This window comes from Mustela nigripes, chromosome 15 (genome assembly GCF_022355385.1).
Source record: "Mustela nigripes isolate SB6536 chromosome 15, MUSNIG.SB6536, whole genome shotgun sequence".
NCBI classification, from domain to species: domain Eukaryota; kingdom Metazoa; phylum Chordata; class Mammalia; order Carnivora; family Mustelidae; genus Mustela; species Mustela nigripes.
In genome coordinates this window covers 2183729-2200985 of record NC_081571.1, presented here as the reverse complement: position 1 = coordinate 2200985, position 17257 = coordinate 2183729, and the positions used below count along the sequence as shown (strand labels likewise).

At 38.3% G+C, this 17257-nt stretch overlaps 1 protein-coding gene across 1 annotated transcript in view; it reads left to right on the top strand.

Moving 5' to 3' along the window:
- Positions 1-212: 212 nt before the first annotated feature.
- The window catches only part of XPO4 (exportin 4), a 122950-nt gene continuing 105905 nt past the window's right edge, over positions 213-17257 (top strand). Inside the window, exon 1 of the mRNA XM_059378342.1 lies at positions 213-573. Coding sequence (XP_059234325.1) covers positions 505-573 — 69 coding nt within the window. The 5' untranslated portion in view covers positions 213-504. The remainder of the gene's footprint in view (positions 574-17257) is intronic.

The following is a 17257-nucleotide window of genomic DNA, read 5'->3' as shown; positions in this document are numbered from 1 at the left end:
GGAGAGGAAGTAGGGAGAGCAATTCCAAGTGAGATCCTACACTGTGTGGAGAGTGGAAGGGCCGGGACGAAAGGAGTGAAGGGTAGAGAACAGAGAGCGTGCCGCCGTCGCGTAATAATGCCTGGTGATGGGGCGGGGTGTGTTCCGGGTGGAGGGAACCCAGACGCTCGTGGGCACAGGGGCTGGAGAGGCGGAGAGGACCGGGCGCCGGACAGCACGCATGCGCGGGCCCGAAATCGCGGCCGTCACGGTCTGGGTCAACGGCCCGGGTCTTGCCTGGCGCCGCTCTGCGGGCGCCTTCTGCTCCAGCGAGGCGGCTGGGCACAGCCTCTTCTCTTTCCCGCCGCCCAGGCCAGGCCAGGCCCACGGGGCCGTAACACCGGCGTCGACGGCGGCTGAGACGGCCTCTGGGAGCGCGTGAGGCTCCGGGGTCGCTGCGGCGATTGGCCGGCCGCGGCGCCCGCTCCCATAATGCAGCGCATGGCGCGTCATTGAAGAGAGACCATGATGGCGGCGGCGCTTGGGCCCCCAGAAGTGATCGCTCAGCTGGAGAACGCGGCCAAAGTTCTGATGGTGAGTACACCGCGACCCCCGCACCCCAGTATCTGCGAGACCTTGGCTGGCACTGCCGTGCCAGGCGTTCCCGTCCCCCGGGCTGGCGACCGGCAAGGGCCTCCAGGGAGCCCTGGAAGTGGAGGAGGTGGCGGTGGCGTGGCGCAGGATTCTCCATCCTACTTTCCTTCCCTCTTGGTTCCCCCTTCTTCCTGGGGCTCTCCACTTCCTCTAGGTGTCTGGCACTCCGGTCGGGCGACGGAATAGGGTGTTGAAGGAAAGAGGGTTTCCTGTGCCACGGTCTTCACGGTATACCCTGTCCCACAGACTGGGTCGAGAGCGAGGCGCGGTTGTGAGGTCGGGGTCATCTCCGCAGGGCTTTGGTCGGGGGCAGTGTGTGCGCCGCCGAGGAGTTGCTGCCAGAAGGGAAGGAAGGAAGGGATGGCTCAGCCCAGGTGCTGTTAGCAGTCCTTGTTTCCTTCGAGGATGTGGGTACTCAAGCTCTTTCTCCGACCTGCAACCACCTCTGGGGTAACCGCAGCCGCCAGCACGTGGAAGGACCGGCAGGAGGAAGGGAGGGGAATATTTGGGACCAAGGTCATTGGGGCAAAACTTTATTAAGTACCAAGTTCCCTGTGGGTCGCGCATTGAGAGCGGAGTCTAAGGGGCTCCTTAACACTATTCAGTGAACAATTTGATGAGTATGTTATTTGCCCAGGGAGTTTAAGAAGGCTGAGTTAAAGGATAAAAAAAGTATTCCACGCAGGGAGTAGAAGTAAGGATAAACTATATTCAATAAACTGTATTTTCTGGCTCGGTTTTGTTTTTGTAAATTTTGGTTTCCGTGTTCGTAGTTGTTTTTTTTTTTTTTTTTTTTTGGAAGTTTGAGGCTCGGTTGATTGCTTGAATTGATCCAGCCTTTCTAAGAATCGAATATCGAGTGCGGCTAGCTTCGTTTTATTTTATTGATTAATTGAACTTTTTTTTCCCTTTTGGTTCGTTGCTTGGATTATATGTTCGAGCATCACGTTTAAAAGTATTTGAACTAATTCTAGCATAGTATGTAGTACCACTTATCAAGTTTTGTTTTCACACACAACATCAGATAGCTTAGGAAATTTAACTAACGAAATTGAGAAGTCTAATAAAAGCAGGGTTTGCTTGCTTCCTTATGAGCAAAGCTAAGTGAATCGTTTTGTCACAAAACTGAGTAAAATTTTCAAACTCTTCCAAGTCCAGAAAAAACTAGCTAGTGTTCTCAAAATTCCTGACGTGGTATTTCCTGAAATATCTGAAAAATTTCTGGGAGCCAGGGACCCTATTTTCATTAGACTCTGGAAGCAGTATGTGACCGCAAAAAACACTGCCTTTGTTCTTACATTAATAAGATAAAATTAGTGTCCTTCATTACTGGCCTGAGTATTAATTAGCACTTGAGTTTGCCAGCACCAGTACCGTCCCTCTTCCTTGGCAAAGCTGTTTTATCATCTGTAAGGGAGTAGCTGAGAAGAATAGCAATAAGTTCTGTTTATTGAGTGCATACTACATCCAGATACTATGTGCGATGGTTTTACATACTTTATTAATCCCTGCAACAGCTTTACAAGGTTGAAAGAGAGTTTACGTGGCCCAGATTACATAATTACTAAGTTGATGATTTAGGTTCAGAAATGAGATCTGCCTGACTCTAAAGCTGAGTCTGTTTCTGCTGTACCTCACCACCTCTTAGATATGTTGTGTAGATATCCATTTACATACTTTTTATTTAATCATTCTAGAGGGTAGTATTAAAAAAATTATTAAAAGTAGGAAATTTGTTTTTTGAAGTTTCCACTTTATATTCACAAATGTGGACTACAAATGTGTGGGAGTAACAATTACTGCATTATTTCTAAGTATGAAAGCTGTATTCCAATTTATTATTAGTAATAACAGCTCACATTTATTAAATGCTTACTGTGTGTGGAGCATTCTGCTAGGTGCTTTTACGTATGTTGCCTTATTTAATTCTTACTAACTATAAGGTGGTAATTTTTTTTTTTTAAGATTTTATTTATCTGCTTGACAGAGATCACAAGTACGCAGAGAGGCAGGTGGGAGGGGTGGGTCCGGGGGAAGCAGGCTCCTTTCCGACCAGAGAGCCATACTCAGGGCTTCATCCCAGGACCCTGGGATCGTGTCCTGATCCGAAGGCAGAGGCTTTAACCCACTGAGCCACCCAGGAGCCCCTGTGATGTGGTAATTGTTAACTTTCATTTTCATTTTATAGACTAAGGGGCAAAAACATGTAAATGCTAAGTAATTTACCCAAATTTGCAAGCAAAGTAGTTAAATCTTCAACTATTAAGCATTAGAATATTTTTAAAAAGGTTGAATGATTTTAGCATTTATCCATCTGTGGGTCAGATGGATAGCCATCTGAGGAAATCTCATTTATAGGAAGTTGCTATATATTTTAATTGTTAATGTGTTTTGGGATTCAAAGTAATTACTGATATCTTTCACAATCGTTTTGCTTAATTTTTCCATTTGGTATCCATATATTTCTTTTATGAAATTTGGCATAGAGTTTTAGTGTGCAGAATAAACTCAAGACATCTCTTAGTACAGAGGTCAGAGGTCTTAGTCCACAGTGGATATCAGAAGGAAATTGTAAGCAAATTTTTTGATGCAAGCATACATATTTGGAAATAGGGTTTATAGTTTTATCAGCATTTCTAAGGAAGTAGAGACCCTGAAAAATAAGAACCTAGTCTAAGCATTCTCCCTTCCATTCTACAGATGGGGAAACTGAGGTTCAAAGAGGTAGAAGTGACTTGCCGAAGGTAGGTCACAGAACAAATTAGTGAGAAGAGTGATCCAGAACCTAGATCACCAGACTTCTGTTTCGGAACTTTAAAAATTTTTTACTCACCCATGTTGTTTCTCGAAGTCAGTATATTATAATACTGTAAATGTTACATTTTATTGCTTGATGGGAAATTTTGAAATGTGTTTTTGGATATTGCAGTTGCTTCATTGTAAATATCTACACTCAGTCCTATTTAGGTTATTGGGTAAATTGCCAAATAGTGTATTAGACCTTTATAGTGAAAAAAAATATTTATTGATTTTATAGATCTCAACATAAATGGTGATTATCCCCCCACCACCTCAGTTGTAATAGGGAGTATTTTCTGTAGATGCTTGCTAGAAAATATATTTGAAGGTGAACAAACTAGGAGGAGGATGGACTTTTGTAGGTTAGCAGTTGTGCAAGTGAAGTTATCTATTTTGAAAGCATTGTGCAGTTGGAAAGTTAAATAGGTCCTGAACATTTCTTCTGCAAAGAAGATTCCATTTGTTGGCTTTTGGTTAAGACACCTAACCCTAAATTTTTGAGAGTATATTAGATATATACTAGAGTAAGTTAAGTTGACCACACTTCAGTGCTAACAATCTTATCAGTGAGAATCTTCTTTGTAACTGCTTGAATTTAGTAGGTTACATTATAGACCTGAAAATTTGGTGGTGTAGACACATTTTCTGTTATTTAAAACTATAGCAGTAATACCGGAACATATTATTTTAAAATACAGCAACAGCACACAAATACACAGAATAAAAAATGAATCTCTCTCTTCTTCGTTCCCCACTCTCAGTCCGCCCTCCCTAAGCAATCTGTATTAAGGTTCAATATACCCTTTTTCCTGTGTTTTTATAATACACATTATATAGTTTTCTTTTTTTCACATGAATAAGAATACTATCAATATCCATAATTTAGGAAATCTTGCAGATACCTTTCTGAATAGTAAGAAATTCAAGCTGTGCAGAAAGGTGTATAGGGGAAAGTAAAAGTTCCCTAAGGTCCCATTTGCTTTTCAGACATGACTGTTTCTTGAGTACACATATTAAAAATCTCTAAACAGGGTACCTGGGGGGTACAGTTGATTAAGTGTTCCACTCATGATTTTGGCTCAGGTCATGATCTCAGGATCATGAGATCGAGCCCTGAGTTCATCTCCTTGCCCAGCGCAGAGTTGGCTTGAGATTCTCTCTCTCTCGCTTCTGCCCCACTTGTGTGTGTGTGCGTGGTGTGTGTGGGCGTGTGTGCTCGCAAATGCCCTCTCAAATAAATAAATCTTTAAAAAAAATCTCTAAGCATATAAGAGCATACATAACATTTTTATTTTTTATTTTATCTTTTGATTTTAGAGACATAATGGAAAAGTTTAGTGTCCTTTTAGTATTAATATCATATTTGAACAATAAACCTGAAAAATGGTTTATTTTTTTCAATTTCCTTGGTATTGTTTTCCTGGCTTGCTCGAGCTGTTAGGAATTGTCCTTTGTTGAGTGTGTGTGGTGCCAATATGTTGCAGAGTACATATGTTAACTGATACTTCAAAGAAAAATAGTTTACTGTGGTTGTTTTAAAACTAAAATTGATTTAATACATGTAAATGCAGCTTTAATGGGAGTGATTTTATGATTGGTTTTCATGGTTTTTATTGTAGTAGAATCTGGTTACTATTTTGAAAGCTTCTATAAAATTGTAGTGAGATATAAAAAATTCCTATTTCATTCTCCCATCAATTCTGTGAAGCAAATAGATATAAATTTTATAAAGAAGTTCTGAGATTCAGAGATGGTAAGTGATTTGCCTGTGGTCCCATAGCTGGTTTGGATTTGGAGTTAAGTCTGGTCATTCAGTCATTCTAGAGCATTTCTTCCATATGTATTTGCTAGGCATAATGCTATGTATGCTAAGGAGATAGGAGAAAGACATTGTTTTGAGTATAGTCTAATGGGGGAGAAAGGCAAAACTATTAGTTGTTAGATGGCATTATGGAAGTATATACTAGTGCTCTGAGGGTACAGAGGAGGGACATCTTGGGGATGTAGAAAGGGCTTCTAGGTGATCCTTAAGTAACAGGTGATCTTTAAGCTGAGTAGTCAATGAAGGACAAGTTGGAATTTTCCAGTTGGGTGAGGGGTGAGGATAGAGGAATATATTTGTATAAAGGCCCAAGAGAACCAAATGCCATGCTTGGGGAATATTTGAGCATTTATTTATTTATTTAAGATTTATTTATTTTAGAGAGAGCATGAATAGGAGGAGGGGCAGAGGGGGAAGGAAAGAAGCACAGTTCCAGCTGAGTGCGGAGCCCGGTGAGGCAAGTCTGGATTCCATGACCCCAAGATCAAGAGTTGGACGCTCAACTCCCAGGCACCCCTTGTGCATTTATTTAGTAGATATTTCCTGAGCCCTCCTATGTTTAAGGTACAGTGCTTTTATTTTTTTTGTAACCAATCATAAATTTAAGAATTTTGATTGTAGCACTTACTTTTATTGGAAAGATGCATTATATTGAGTAAGCATTTTTCTTTCTTTTTTTAAAAGATTTTATTTATTTGAGATAGAGATAGTGAGAGAGCACAAGCTGGGAGGAGGGGGAGAAGTGGGCTCTCAACTGAGCAGGGAGCTCAATGCCGGGCTCGATGCCAGGACTACGGGATCATGACCTGAGCCGAAGGCAAACACTTAAGCAACTGAGCCACGCAAGCACCCCCATTTTAATTTATTTCACTTTTGTCTCTGTTGTGGCACTAGTAATTTTTTCCAAAAAATTAGTGGGGAATTTTTATTTAAAGTTCAATTAAATATGTATTTTACATTTGGACTCATAACTCCACTAATTGAAACATGGCCAGTGATCCAGAGAAATGTGAAAAGACCTTTGAAAAAGGCAGTTGATAAAATTTAACAGCCTTGGGCGCCTGGGTGGCTGAGTGGGTTAAAGCCTCTGTCTTTGGCTCAGGTCATGATCCCATCAGGCTCTCTGCTCAGCGGGGAACCTGCTTCCTCCTCTCTCTGCCTGCTTTGCCTAATTGTGATCTCTGTCTGTCAAAATAAATAAATAAATAAATAAATAAATAAATAAATTAATTTAACAGCCTTAAAATTTAACAGCCTTAAAAATTCAGTAAACTAGGAATTGACTTAAAAAATACAATAAGTTATTTCAGACCACTAGTAAATGGTGATATTCTTAAGAGTTGAAATAGGGAGTTGTAATATAATTATTACTTAACACTTGGAGAGCGAGCTGATACAGTAAGATAAGAAAAAGGAGTAAGTGCAAATATTGGAAAGGAAAGTAAAAAAGATAGTTATTTGCAGGTGATATCCAGAAAAAGAAGTCCAAGGAAATTAAACTATTATTGGAGTATGGGGACGCCTGGGTGGTTCCGTTGATTAAGCAGCTGCCTTCAGCTCAGGTCGTGATCCCAGGGTCCTGGGATCAGAGTCTCTTATCTAGCTACTTCCTCAGTGGGAAGCCTGCTTCTCCCTCTGCCTGCATTGCCTGCCACTCCCCTTGCTTGTGCTCTCTTTCTCTGACAAAGAAAGAAAATCTTAAAAAAAAAAAAGAAAGAAACTCTTAATAGTTGTTTGGTAATGTGACCAGATATAAGAGAAATAAACCAATTGTGAGATTTCTTTTATATCAACAATAATCAAGTTAAAATTGGGAAAAAAAAAGACTATTACTTCAGTTATAAAAAACCGTGGGAATAAATTATAGGACACTATTAAACATTAAACACTATTAACCATGCAACTTTTTATGAAGAAAACTAAATAGTTTATTTGAAGAATACAAAAGGAAATCTGAATTAGATGAAGGCTATGTTCATCATTTCAAAGAATTAATTTGGTAAGGTGGCAATTCCTCCCTCATTGATCTGTAAGTTGCATGTAATGTCAATCAAAATCTTTCTTTCCTCTTCACCCTTTTTTGAGGTGGGAGAAAAATGTGACTAATTAATTAGAAAGTATATCTGGAAGAACAGTTGTATGAGAATAACATTTTTAAAAAAGGAAAATGAAGAGTTGGGGGGACTTGATGTATAGTTATTAAGATTTATTCAAAAGCAATAGTAATTGAGGGGCACCTGGCTGACTCAGTGCATGGAACCTATGACTCTTGATCTTTAGGTTGTGAGTTCAAGACCCATGTTGGGTGTAGAGATTACTTAAAATCTTTAAGAAAATAAAATAAACAATTTTTAAAAAGTTACAGTAATTGAAACTTTGTAGTGCTAGCATGGGAAAAGAATAGAAAATTGAAAGACTGGTCTAAAAACTACTTTAATTAAAATGATATTTCACATTGTGAAGGTAACATAAGAAAAAACAAACTATGCTTTAATGCTAGCAGAGGTATAAAAAGTTACAACTTTTAGGGGCACCTGGGTGGCTCAGTGGGTTACAGCCTCTGCCTTTGGCTCAGGTCATGATCTCAGGGTCCTGGGATCCAGCCCACATCAGGCTCTCTGCTCAGCAGGGAGCCTGCTTCCTCCTAGCTCTCTCCACCTACTCGTAATCTCTGTCTGTCAAATAAATAAATAAAATCTTAAAAAAAAAGTTACAACTTTTTGGTAGATCGTTGAATCTCAAGAAATGTAGGTCGAATGTATTGTAGTGTTACTTTTTTTTTTCCAAAGATTTTTATTTATTCATTTGACAGAGATCACAAGTAGGCAGAGAGGCAGGCAGAGAGAGAGGAGGAAGCAGGCTCCCCGCCGAGCAGAGAGCCTGATGTGGGACTCCATCCCAGGACCCTGGGGATCAGGACCTGAGCCGAAGGCAGAGGCTTTAACCCACTGAGCCACCCAGGTGCCCTGTAGTGTTACTTTTTTATAGAAAGATCAAAATGGACATGGGAAGAACCTCAAATTGGGGGTAAAAAATGAAGGACAGAATATATGATCTTGTTTTTGCTTTCTAAATAAAATCTCTGCATATATCTGTATATGTATAGAAGCAGAATTGGAAGATATATACTAAATTTTTAAGAATGGGGGTCTAGAGAATGGGATTGGAAGTGGGAAGAGTCCTTTCTACATTTCAGTATAGTCTGAATTTTTTACAACATAAAACATCAGATCACACATAATTAATATGTCATTCTGATAAATTTGAATGTTGCATGTATTTTTAAAATCTGTGATTACTTTCTTGACTATTCTGTATTTATCTCAAAATTAAAAGCTGTCTCACAGCTGAAGCTGAATAGAAACCGCATTTGTAAATCAGGTCCCATTTCTGCAGTTTTCTTTAATCAGTGCTAGTTAAGGATAATCTTGCTAGCAAATAAAAGGAAAAAAAAAAGGATTTTGAGAAAGAGCTATTAGAAAATCAATAAACTTTATTTTGGAGAAGGGATATGGATTTATTCTCATGCCAAGTTCTATTCACTTACAGTCATGGGAAAAATTAGGCCCATTATAAAATGACAAAGAGAATATTCTAGAGTAGGGACTTTCAAAATTTAGAAGGTGCATAATCATTCTTAGGGTGTTTTTTTTTTTTTTTTAAGACTTTTATTTGATAAAGAGATTGACAGCAAGAGAAGGAACACAAGCAGGGGAGTGGGGGGTGGGGAGTGGGAGAGAGAGAGGCAATCTTTTTGCTGAGCAGGGAGCCCTGTGCAGGGCTCCATCCCAGGACTCTGGGATCATGAGCTGAGCTGAAGGTAGACGCTTAACCGACTGAGCCACCCAGGCACCCCTAGATTTATTGTTAAAACTAGAATGCTGTCTTCTGTGTAAGGGTACTGATTTACTAGGCTATGTCTCATTTCACTCTCCTATCTTTAATGGCTTCCATAATAGGGGTCTGAAAGCTCAGCGTGGTTGTTGGCCCCAGTCTCATCTTCCAGCCATAAGCCTGATCCTGTCTACTTTTTTTTTTGTTTCCCAGCCAGGGATGGCTACATGATTTGTGGGGCCTCATGTAAAATGAAAATGTGGGGCTCCTTGTTCAAAAGGCAGGGAAGAGGTGCCATTAGAGGCTTTAAAATACAACGCTCTTTCCTTTATGTTTTATACTCACAAAATGTAATAGTAATAATGCTTTCTGGGTAGCAGCAAATTTATAAATTGTAAAAGTATTTTCGTTTAATTTTATGTGAAATTGTGATTGGTCATAAGATATTTTTGGCTTTTCTACAAATTTATTAGGTCATCAAAATTTTTACTTTTAGCCATTTTATTTTCAGTTGCTATAATTGAAAGTGATGTCATTCGCTCTTGGCAAATGCAAGATTGTTAATCTTAAAAAATATTTTATTTATTTATTTATTTATTTAAAGATTTATTTATTTATTTGACAGAGATCACAAGTAGGCAGAGAGTGAGAGGGAGAGAAGCAGGCTCCCTGCTGAGCAGATAGCCTGATGCAGGGCTCGATCCCAGGACCCTGGGATTATGTACGGAGCCGAAGGCAGAGGCTTTAACCCACTGAGCCACCCAGTTGCCCCTTATTTATTTGACAGAGATCACAAGTAGGCAGAGAGGCAGGTAGAGAGAGAAAGGAGGAAGCGGGCTCCCCACAAAGCAGAGAGCCCGATGTGGGGCTTGATCCTAGGACCCTGGCATCATGACTTGGGCCGAAGGCAGAAGCTTTAACCCACTGAGCCACCCAGGTGCCCCAAGATTCTAAGTGTTTTGAGTAGGATCTTTTTATTGTTGCAGCTATTACTAGAGTTAAATTTTATAGGCTGTGACAACTATGGGATACATTTCTGATTAATTATAAATACAAATTTTAGCTGATGATTCTTACAGAACTTTTTTTTTTTCTTTAAAGATTTTATTTTTTTCTTTGACAGAGGCACAGCAAGAGAAGGGTACACAAGCAAGGGGAGTGGGAGTGGGAGAAAGGGCTTCCCGCTGAGCAGGGAGCCCGATGCGGGGCTCAGTACCAGGACCCTGGAATCATGACCTGAGCCTAAGGCAGGTGCTTAACAGCTGAGCCACTCAGGTGCCCCAGAACTTTTTTTTTTAAAGACTTGGTACTGAAATTAGTTTTAGATGTAACTTTATACAGTATTTTAATGTTTCTTTTGACAGTTCTTGTTACTTGTAGAAGTTATAGAAGAAACCAAAAGTAGCTTGCTTAATGGTTTATTTATGATTAAATTTATATACAATGAAAGATGTGTTTTTATGCATCCTGCCGTAGTATCCTTCAGTTATAAAAGAGAATAAAATTGTCTCTCTGATTAATACATGGTCTGTCCAGAGCTTTATACTAAAACAGTGCCTTTTCTGTTGAATGCAATGATTTCTAAATTTAATTTTTATTTCCAAGCCTGGAGATGCTTGCTTTGGTGTAGAAATTTTGAAAACCAGAGACTCTAAACTCTGAAGGATTCTAACAACTCCCTGAAATGCTTTAGTGCAGTGTCTGTTTGTATAATTTTCTTCTGTAATTTGCTGACAAAGTTTACTCCTTGAGTTCTTGTAAGTGCTTAGACTGGAAGGTTATTGTTTGTGTAGGTATCTTAGGGACAGGGTTGGGTCATGAGCAGGCAAGTGACTTCCCATGATGGTAGGTCCTGGAGTAGCTGCTAGTTGGGCCCAGCTTTGTCCATAGCCACTTGGGGCTTGCAGCACTCCACAGACTGTCTTGAGGCATGTGCATGTGTCCCAGGCCACCATCCTGTCTTCACATCTCCTACACATGCTCTCTTGTCCCATTGGGCTTCACCTAAAACACAAGTTCAAAAATAAAATTATTAAGAATTTCAAAATGGCAGGCGCCTGGGTGGCTCAGTGGGTTAAGCCGCTGCCTTCGGCTCAGGTCATGATCTTGGGGTCCTGGGATCGAGTCCCGCATCGGGCTTTCTGCTCTGCAGGTAGCCTGCTTCCTCCTCTCCCTCTCTCTGCCTGCCTGTCTGCTTGCTTGTGATCTGTCAAATAAATAAATAAAATCTTAAAAAAAAAAAAAAAGAATTTCAAAATGGCAGCAGCAGAGTATCATGTTAAACATAGATCACACACTCTTGAAGCTAGCCTTAGGCTACAGCTTGCCAGGCATTTTGAGTTACTCCTTTCTTCTGGAACCTTACATGTATGTATTCCCTTCTCTTGGAACATTGTTCTCCCCATTCTGCCTAGTTAATGTTAACTCCAGATTTTAATGTAGTTGTTTACTTTCTCAAAGAAGCCTGACCACTCTTAGGTCAAATTGGTTTTTTCATAACATCGTCTGCTTTAGTAATACTTATTTATACCTGCCACTTTATGGTATTTATTTGATTGTATGACTGACTCATCTACTGGATTGTAAGCTCCATGAGGACAGGGCTTCTATTTGTTTTTGGTTGTCATTGGCTCACTATTGTGTCTGAAGCATCTAGCACATTGCTTGCATATAGTAGGCATTTGGTAGTAATTTATGGACTGAAATATAGGAACAGATTACTATAGGGGAAGGCCTAGAGTTTAGCAGTAGGTTTCAGAGACAGATTATGCAGGTTTGAATTGGGGTTTTATTGATGCTTGCTTTTTGCAAGGTTTTGAGTAAGTTTTTATCTTTCCAGCTTCTTAAAACCCTTCTTCTATTGCTTTTTTATTGTCTCAGCCATACCAGCCCTCTTTTCAGTCTTTCGCTTTCCTGTTCTTCATCCTGCCCCAGGATCTTTCATATGCTTTTTTTCTCTGCCTAGGATGTTCTTCACTTTCACCTAATCCTTAAAGTCTCTCCACAGTCACTTTGAGGAAAGCCTTTCTTAGCTTTCCTGAAGTGAGATTCATCTGTCCTACACTTAGATACTGTGTAGTTCTTTCATAACATCTACCATATTTGAAATTTTACATTTATTTGTGTGATTAACGAATACATGTTGGTCTCCCTAGACTCTAATATGTATTAGTTCAAGGACCTTGTTTACACATACTATTTGCTCAGTAGTATTTTTTGAGTGAAAAAAAAAAAAAGGATGAATAAACGAGGGAGTACTATGAGATGAACCTAGAGAAATAGTCAGGGAGTGGGTTATCATAGGCCCTTACTTGCCATAATAATTTAGCTTGAATTCACCCAGTAGTGATGACTTGACAGACCTCTGGTTTGATATGTGAAAATCTGACTGAGGGAAGCAAGATGGGAGGTAGAAAGACCAGTTAGGAGGCTGATGAAGTTATTCAGCAAAGACTTGATGAAATTCTGAACAAAGGGTGGGGGAGGATAAATTAATATTTTTTAAAAAGTTCTAATGCCACAGTGACTCTAATGGGAAAGGAGAATGACTACATATTTGGGGGAAGCTGGGAATACCTTGTTGTAGAGCTTGTAGAAGCTCAAAATTTCTCAACTTTTTTCTTAAAATGGTCAGTGGAAATTTCATTCTAATTTGTAATATATCCACATTTTAATATAAAATTATTTGACCCCAATCTTTGAATAAGATTAATAATGTTAAAAAGCTGGCCTGTCTTTGTTCTTTGGTTTTGTGGCAGGGGTTAGAGAAACAATTAGAAAACAGCAGTAGTATGGGTAGTGAGCTACTCAGATGAGATATTAGAAAAACCACTCTGTTGCTTATATTAGTAAGCACATGTGGAAAATTATTGAAATTTAGAAATTGAAAGGCAGTATAACAAAGAGGTTGTAGAGCCAGACTACTTGTATTCTTCTTGGCTTCCGACCAGCTGTGTGACATTTGGCCAGTTGATAACATTGCATCAAAGCACATAAATCAAGGCAACCTTAGGGTATGCACTTAATAAGTATATTGTTGAGTTAATTAAATTTCTTATAGAGTAGTGCTGATAGAACTTTCTGGTTGATGGAAATATTCTCTATCCACACTTTCTAGTATAGTAGCTGGTAGCAACATGTGACTGTTGAGCACTTGAAATGGGCTAGTGCAGTGGAGCCACTAAAATTTTAATTTTAGTTAACTTAAATAGCCACACGTGGGTAGTGGCTGCCATATTGGGCAGCATAGATCTAGAGTGTGGCTGGGTGTCTCTTTGCATTCAACTTCTGATTGGTAAATATTGATTCCAGATTTCAAATAATTCTTGGAGTCTGTCATTACTTCTGGTTGTTGCATTCCTACTGTTAAAATGCAATGTACACTAATTTAGATATCAACCGCTGCATCTTTAATAGATTTTACCTTGTGTCTGGGTGGCTCAGTCAGTTGGGTGTCTGCCTTTGGTTCAGGTCGTGATCCCAGGGTCTCAGGAGCCAGTTCTCCCTCTCCCTCTGCTTGCAGCTCCCTTTGCTAGATGTGTGCATTCTCTCTCTGTGTCAAATAAAATAAAATCTTTAAAAAATATATAGATTTTACCTTGTTATCCTGATTCTTGCACTAGAATCATCAAAACACATACTTTTGGAAACATTAGTGGTACATAACATTGATGAAGAGAAGATGGCCAAATTCTTTGCTTCATAATTATAATTTTCCTGTTTAGGTTTATAAACAGCAATTAGAATGATCAAAACAATGAATTTTTCATCACCTTTACATACATACCTGCCTTTTAACATTTGTCCACTTATGAACTATATCTTTTTTTTTTTTTAATGCAGACCTCATAAAAGAGTAAGAATAAAAAATAGTGTCACATATCCACCTAGCAAATTTTTTTTGTTACAGAATATTGGGTAATGAGGTAGTTCCTCTGTAATGACTGGATGAGAATACCATCATTTCCTTTTGTCCTTGGAAGTATATGGTTCATTTACTGATTCTTGTGTTTGAGAGAACTAGGGTAAGGTTTCTCATCCTTGCCATTATTGATATTATTGTGGTCCGGCATGTGCATCCTGGGAAGTTTGGCAGCATCTTTATCCTTGATCCGTAGTTACCAGTAGCACCTCCCAGTTATGACAACCAAAAATGTCTCTAGACACTCAGGCAGCCCCTGGGGGATAAAAATTGCCTTAGGTGAGAGCCAGTGATGTAGAATATCATCATCTGTAGACTCAGGGTCTGAGATTATGTTTATATGATCAATTTTATCATCAAACAGTCTATCTGTTAGAATTTTCTGCAGTGATAGGATTTGCTTTGCCTAATCAGCTAGCCACTAGCAACATTTGGCTATTAAGCATTTGAAATGTAGCTGGTGCAACTGAGGAACTAAATTTGTAATTTAAGTTAATTTAAACTAATTTAAACAACCACATGTGGCTAGTGGCTACTGTATTGGACAGTACAGGCCTAGAGTGCTGTTATTGTGTCTTTTCTGTTCTGTTGATGATGCTGTTCTGTGCATCATCTTCTGATTCACCTCATAATTGTGTCTTGTCTGTTTTTTTCTCTTTCTCATTTTGGGTGGAAATTTTAAAATTCTGAATTCTCAGGACTATTGAATGTAATGTTAAAAAAAGACTTAGGAATGTGGTGTTTCCATATTTCTTTGATATGTTCTTGAAAGGTCATGCTATATCTTGAGCAGTGTAGTAAAAGAAAAATAGAGGCTAATGTAATAGGGTTGATTTGTTTTGCTATTGGATTATTTTTCTAGGTGATTTCACCATTTCTTGTTTTTAATTTTGTTGTTAGTTTAGCTATAGTATAGTTGACAATAGTTGCTGAGTTCTGATGAAATAGTCCTTAGAATGGTGAAAATGGGGGCACCTGGGTGGCTCAGTGCATTAAAGCCTCTGCCTTTGGCTCAGATCATGATCTCAGGGTCCTGGGATCGAGTCTGTCATCATGCTCTCTGCTCAGCGGGGAGCCTGCTTCTCTCTCTCTCTCTCTCTGCCTGCCTCTGCTTACTTGCGATCTCAATCTCTGTCAAATAAATAAATAAAACCTTAAAAAAAAAAAAAGAATGGTGAAATGGTAAAATGTTTCAAGATCTAAGAAAATATTATTACTAAGATTCCATTATGAATCCTAGACTTATAAAAGGGTCTGGTGGGTTCATAAATGAGTTCAAATCAGAATGAGTTTTATTCTGTTTTTTTTAAAAAATAAATTTTCTCTTTAGTCTTTGAAATACCTCTTAAAAAAAAAAAAATCAGGGTGCCTGGGTAGCTCAGTCAGTTAGGTGTCAGTCTTTTGATTTCATGTCAGTTTATGATCTCAGGTCCTAAGATCTAGCTTTTATTGGGCTCCTTGCTGTTCATGGAGCCTGCTTGAGATTCTCTCTCACTGTCTCTTTCCCTTTGCTCCTTCCCATCAGGTGTGCACTTACTCACACTCTGTCTCTCTTGCTCTCTCTCCCCCCTCTTAAAAAAAAAAAAAGGAGAGAGAGCAGAAATCACAAAATACCAAGCATTATAAATAGTTATTTAAAAAAAAAAAACAACAAATTTGCTAATTAAGGAAAAAAACTCCAAAAATTAAGTCCACAAGACTCTGATGGTATACTGACAATTATGGATAGTTTAAGGGAGTGCCTTCATTGTCTCAACATTATTGTGATGTTTGCTCTTTTTTTTTTTTTTTTTTTTTTGATTCTTTTTTTTTTCAATCTGGTTAAGGAAGTTTCCATTCCTATTTTGCCAAAAGTTTAGTCATGGATCTTATTAAACATGTTTCTGCATTTTTTTTATAAATACCTTTCTCCTTTAATATGTTAATGTGGTGAAAGACGTTAGTTTTCTGATGTTAATCCAACTTTGCAGTCCTGTGATAAACTAAGTTGGTCATAGTGTACATTATTTTTATTTTTAAAAAATCCATTGTTAAAAAAAATCCATTGTTGTATTTGGTATGTGAACTGTCTTAAGATTTTTTCCATCTCTGTTCATGAGTAAGCTTGGCCTGTAATTTTCTTTTCTTACACTGTTCTCATCTGGTTTTGGTATCAGCATATTTGTGATGATATATGCTGACTTCCTAAAATAGGCTGAAGAATGTTCCCTCTTTTGTATTCTCTTGAAATCTGTGTAAGATTGGAAAGATTTATTCCCTGCTGTTTGGTAAAATCTGGATTAGGGGCTTAAAGAAAAAACATTTAAAACTGATTCAATTTATTTAATAGTCGCAGGACTGTTTAAGTTTTCCATTTCTTCATAAGTTAGTTTTGCTTTATTTTTCTAAGAATTTGTCCATATTACATAAGCTATGTTTATCAGCATAATGTTATTCTTTTGGTATCTCTTTATTATTCAAGACCTTTGTAGTTACAGTTTCTTTAATCTTGCCTGCTTAAATTCTTGTGTCTCTTCACCCCTCTTGCCAGAGTTTTATTTATTCTTTATTCCAAAGAATGGCTAATAAAACTAATAAAGAAGCAACTCTGAGCTTTTTTTGTTTCTATTTATTGTATATATAATTTCTGTTTCATCATTTTTTGCTCTTTGTTATTTTCTTCATTTTATTCTTTTTGGGTAGGTTCTGTCATTTTTCTAAGTTCTTAGGTTAGAGGTTTAGCTTACTTGTTTTAACCTTCTAAAATTTCCAATGTAAACATTTAAGGCTATGCATTTTCCTCTTTTACTTGATTTACATATCACAGATTTTTGATATGAAGTATTTTGGGTCAGTGTTTTCTATTATTGTTTCTTCTTTCATCCTTAAGTTTTTTTCTTTTTTTTTTTTTCTTTTAAGGTTTATTTATTTGAGAGGGAGGGGAATGGCTGCAGACTGAGAGGAGGAATCCTCAAGCCGACTCCTGGCTGAATAGGGGCCTGATTAGGGCTTAATCCGAAGACCCTGAGATTATGACCTGAGTCGAAATCAAGGGTTAGACACTTAACTGACTGGGTCACTAGGTACCCTGTCTTTGAATTTTTTTAGTTTTCATTTTTAGGCAGGTTCTAATTTAATTGCTTTGTGATAATGTGTTACATATGTATCAATTATTTAAAATTTGTTTGAATATGCCTTATAGCCTAGTATGTTGTCAGTTTTTATTCAGCATGTATTTGAAAAGAATATGTGATATCCAGTTAAGGGCC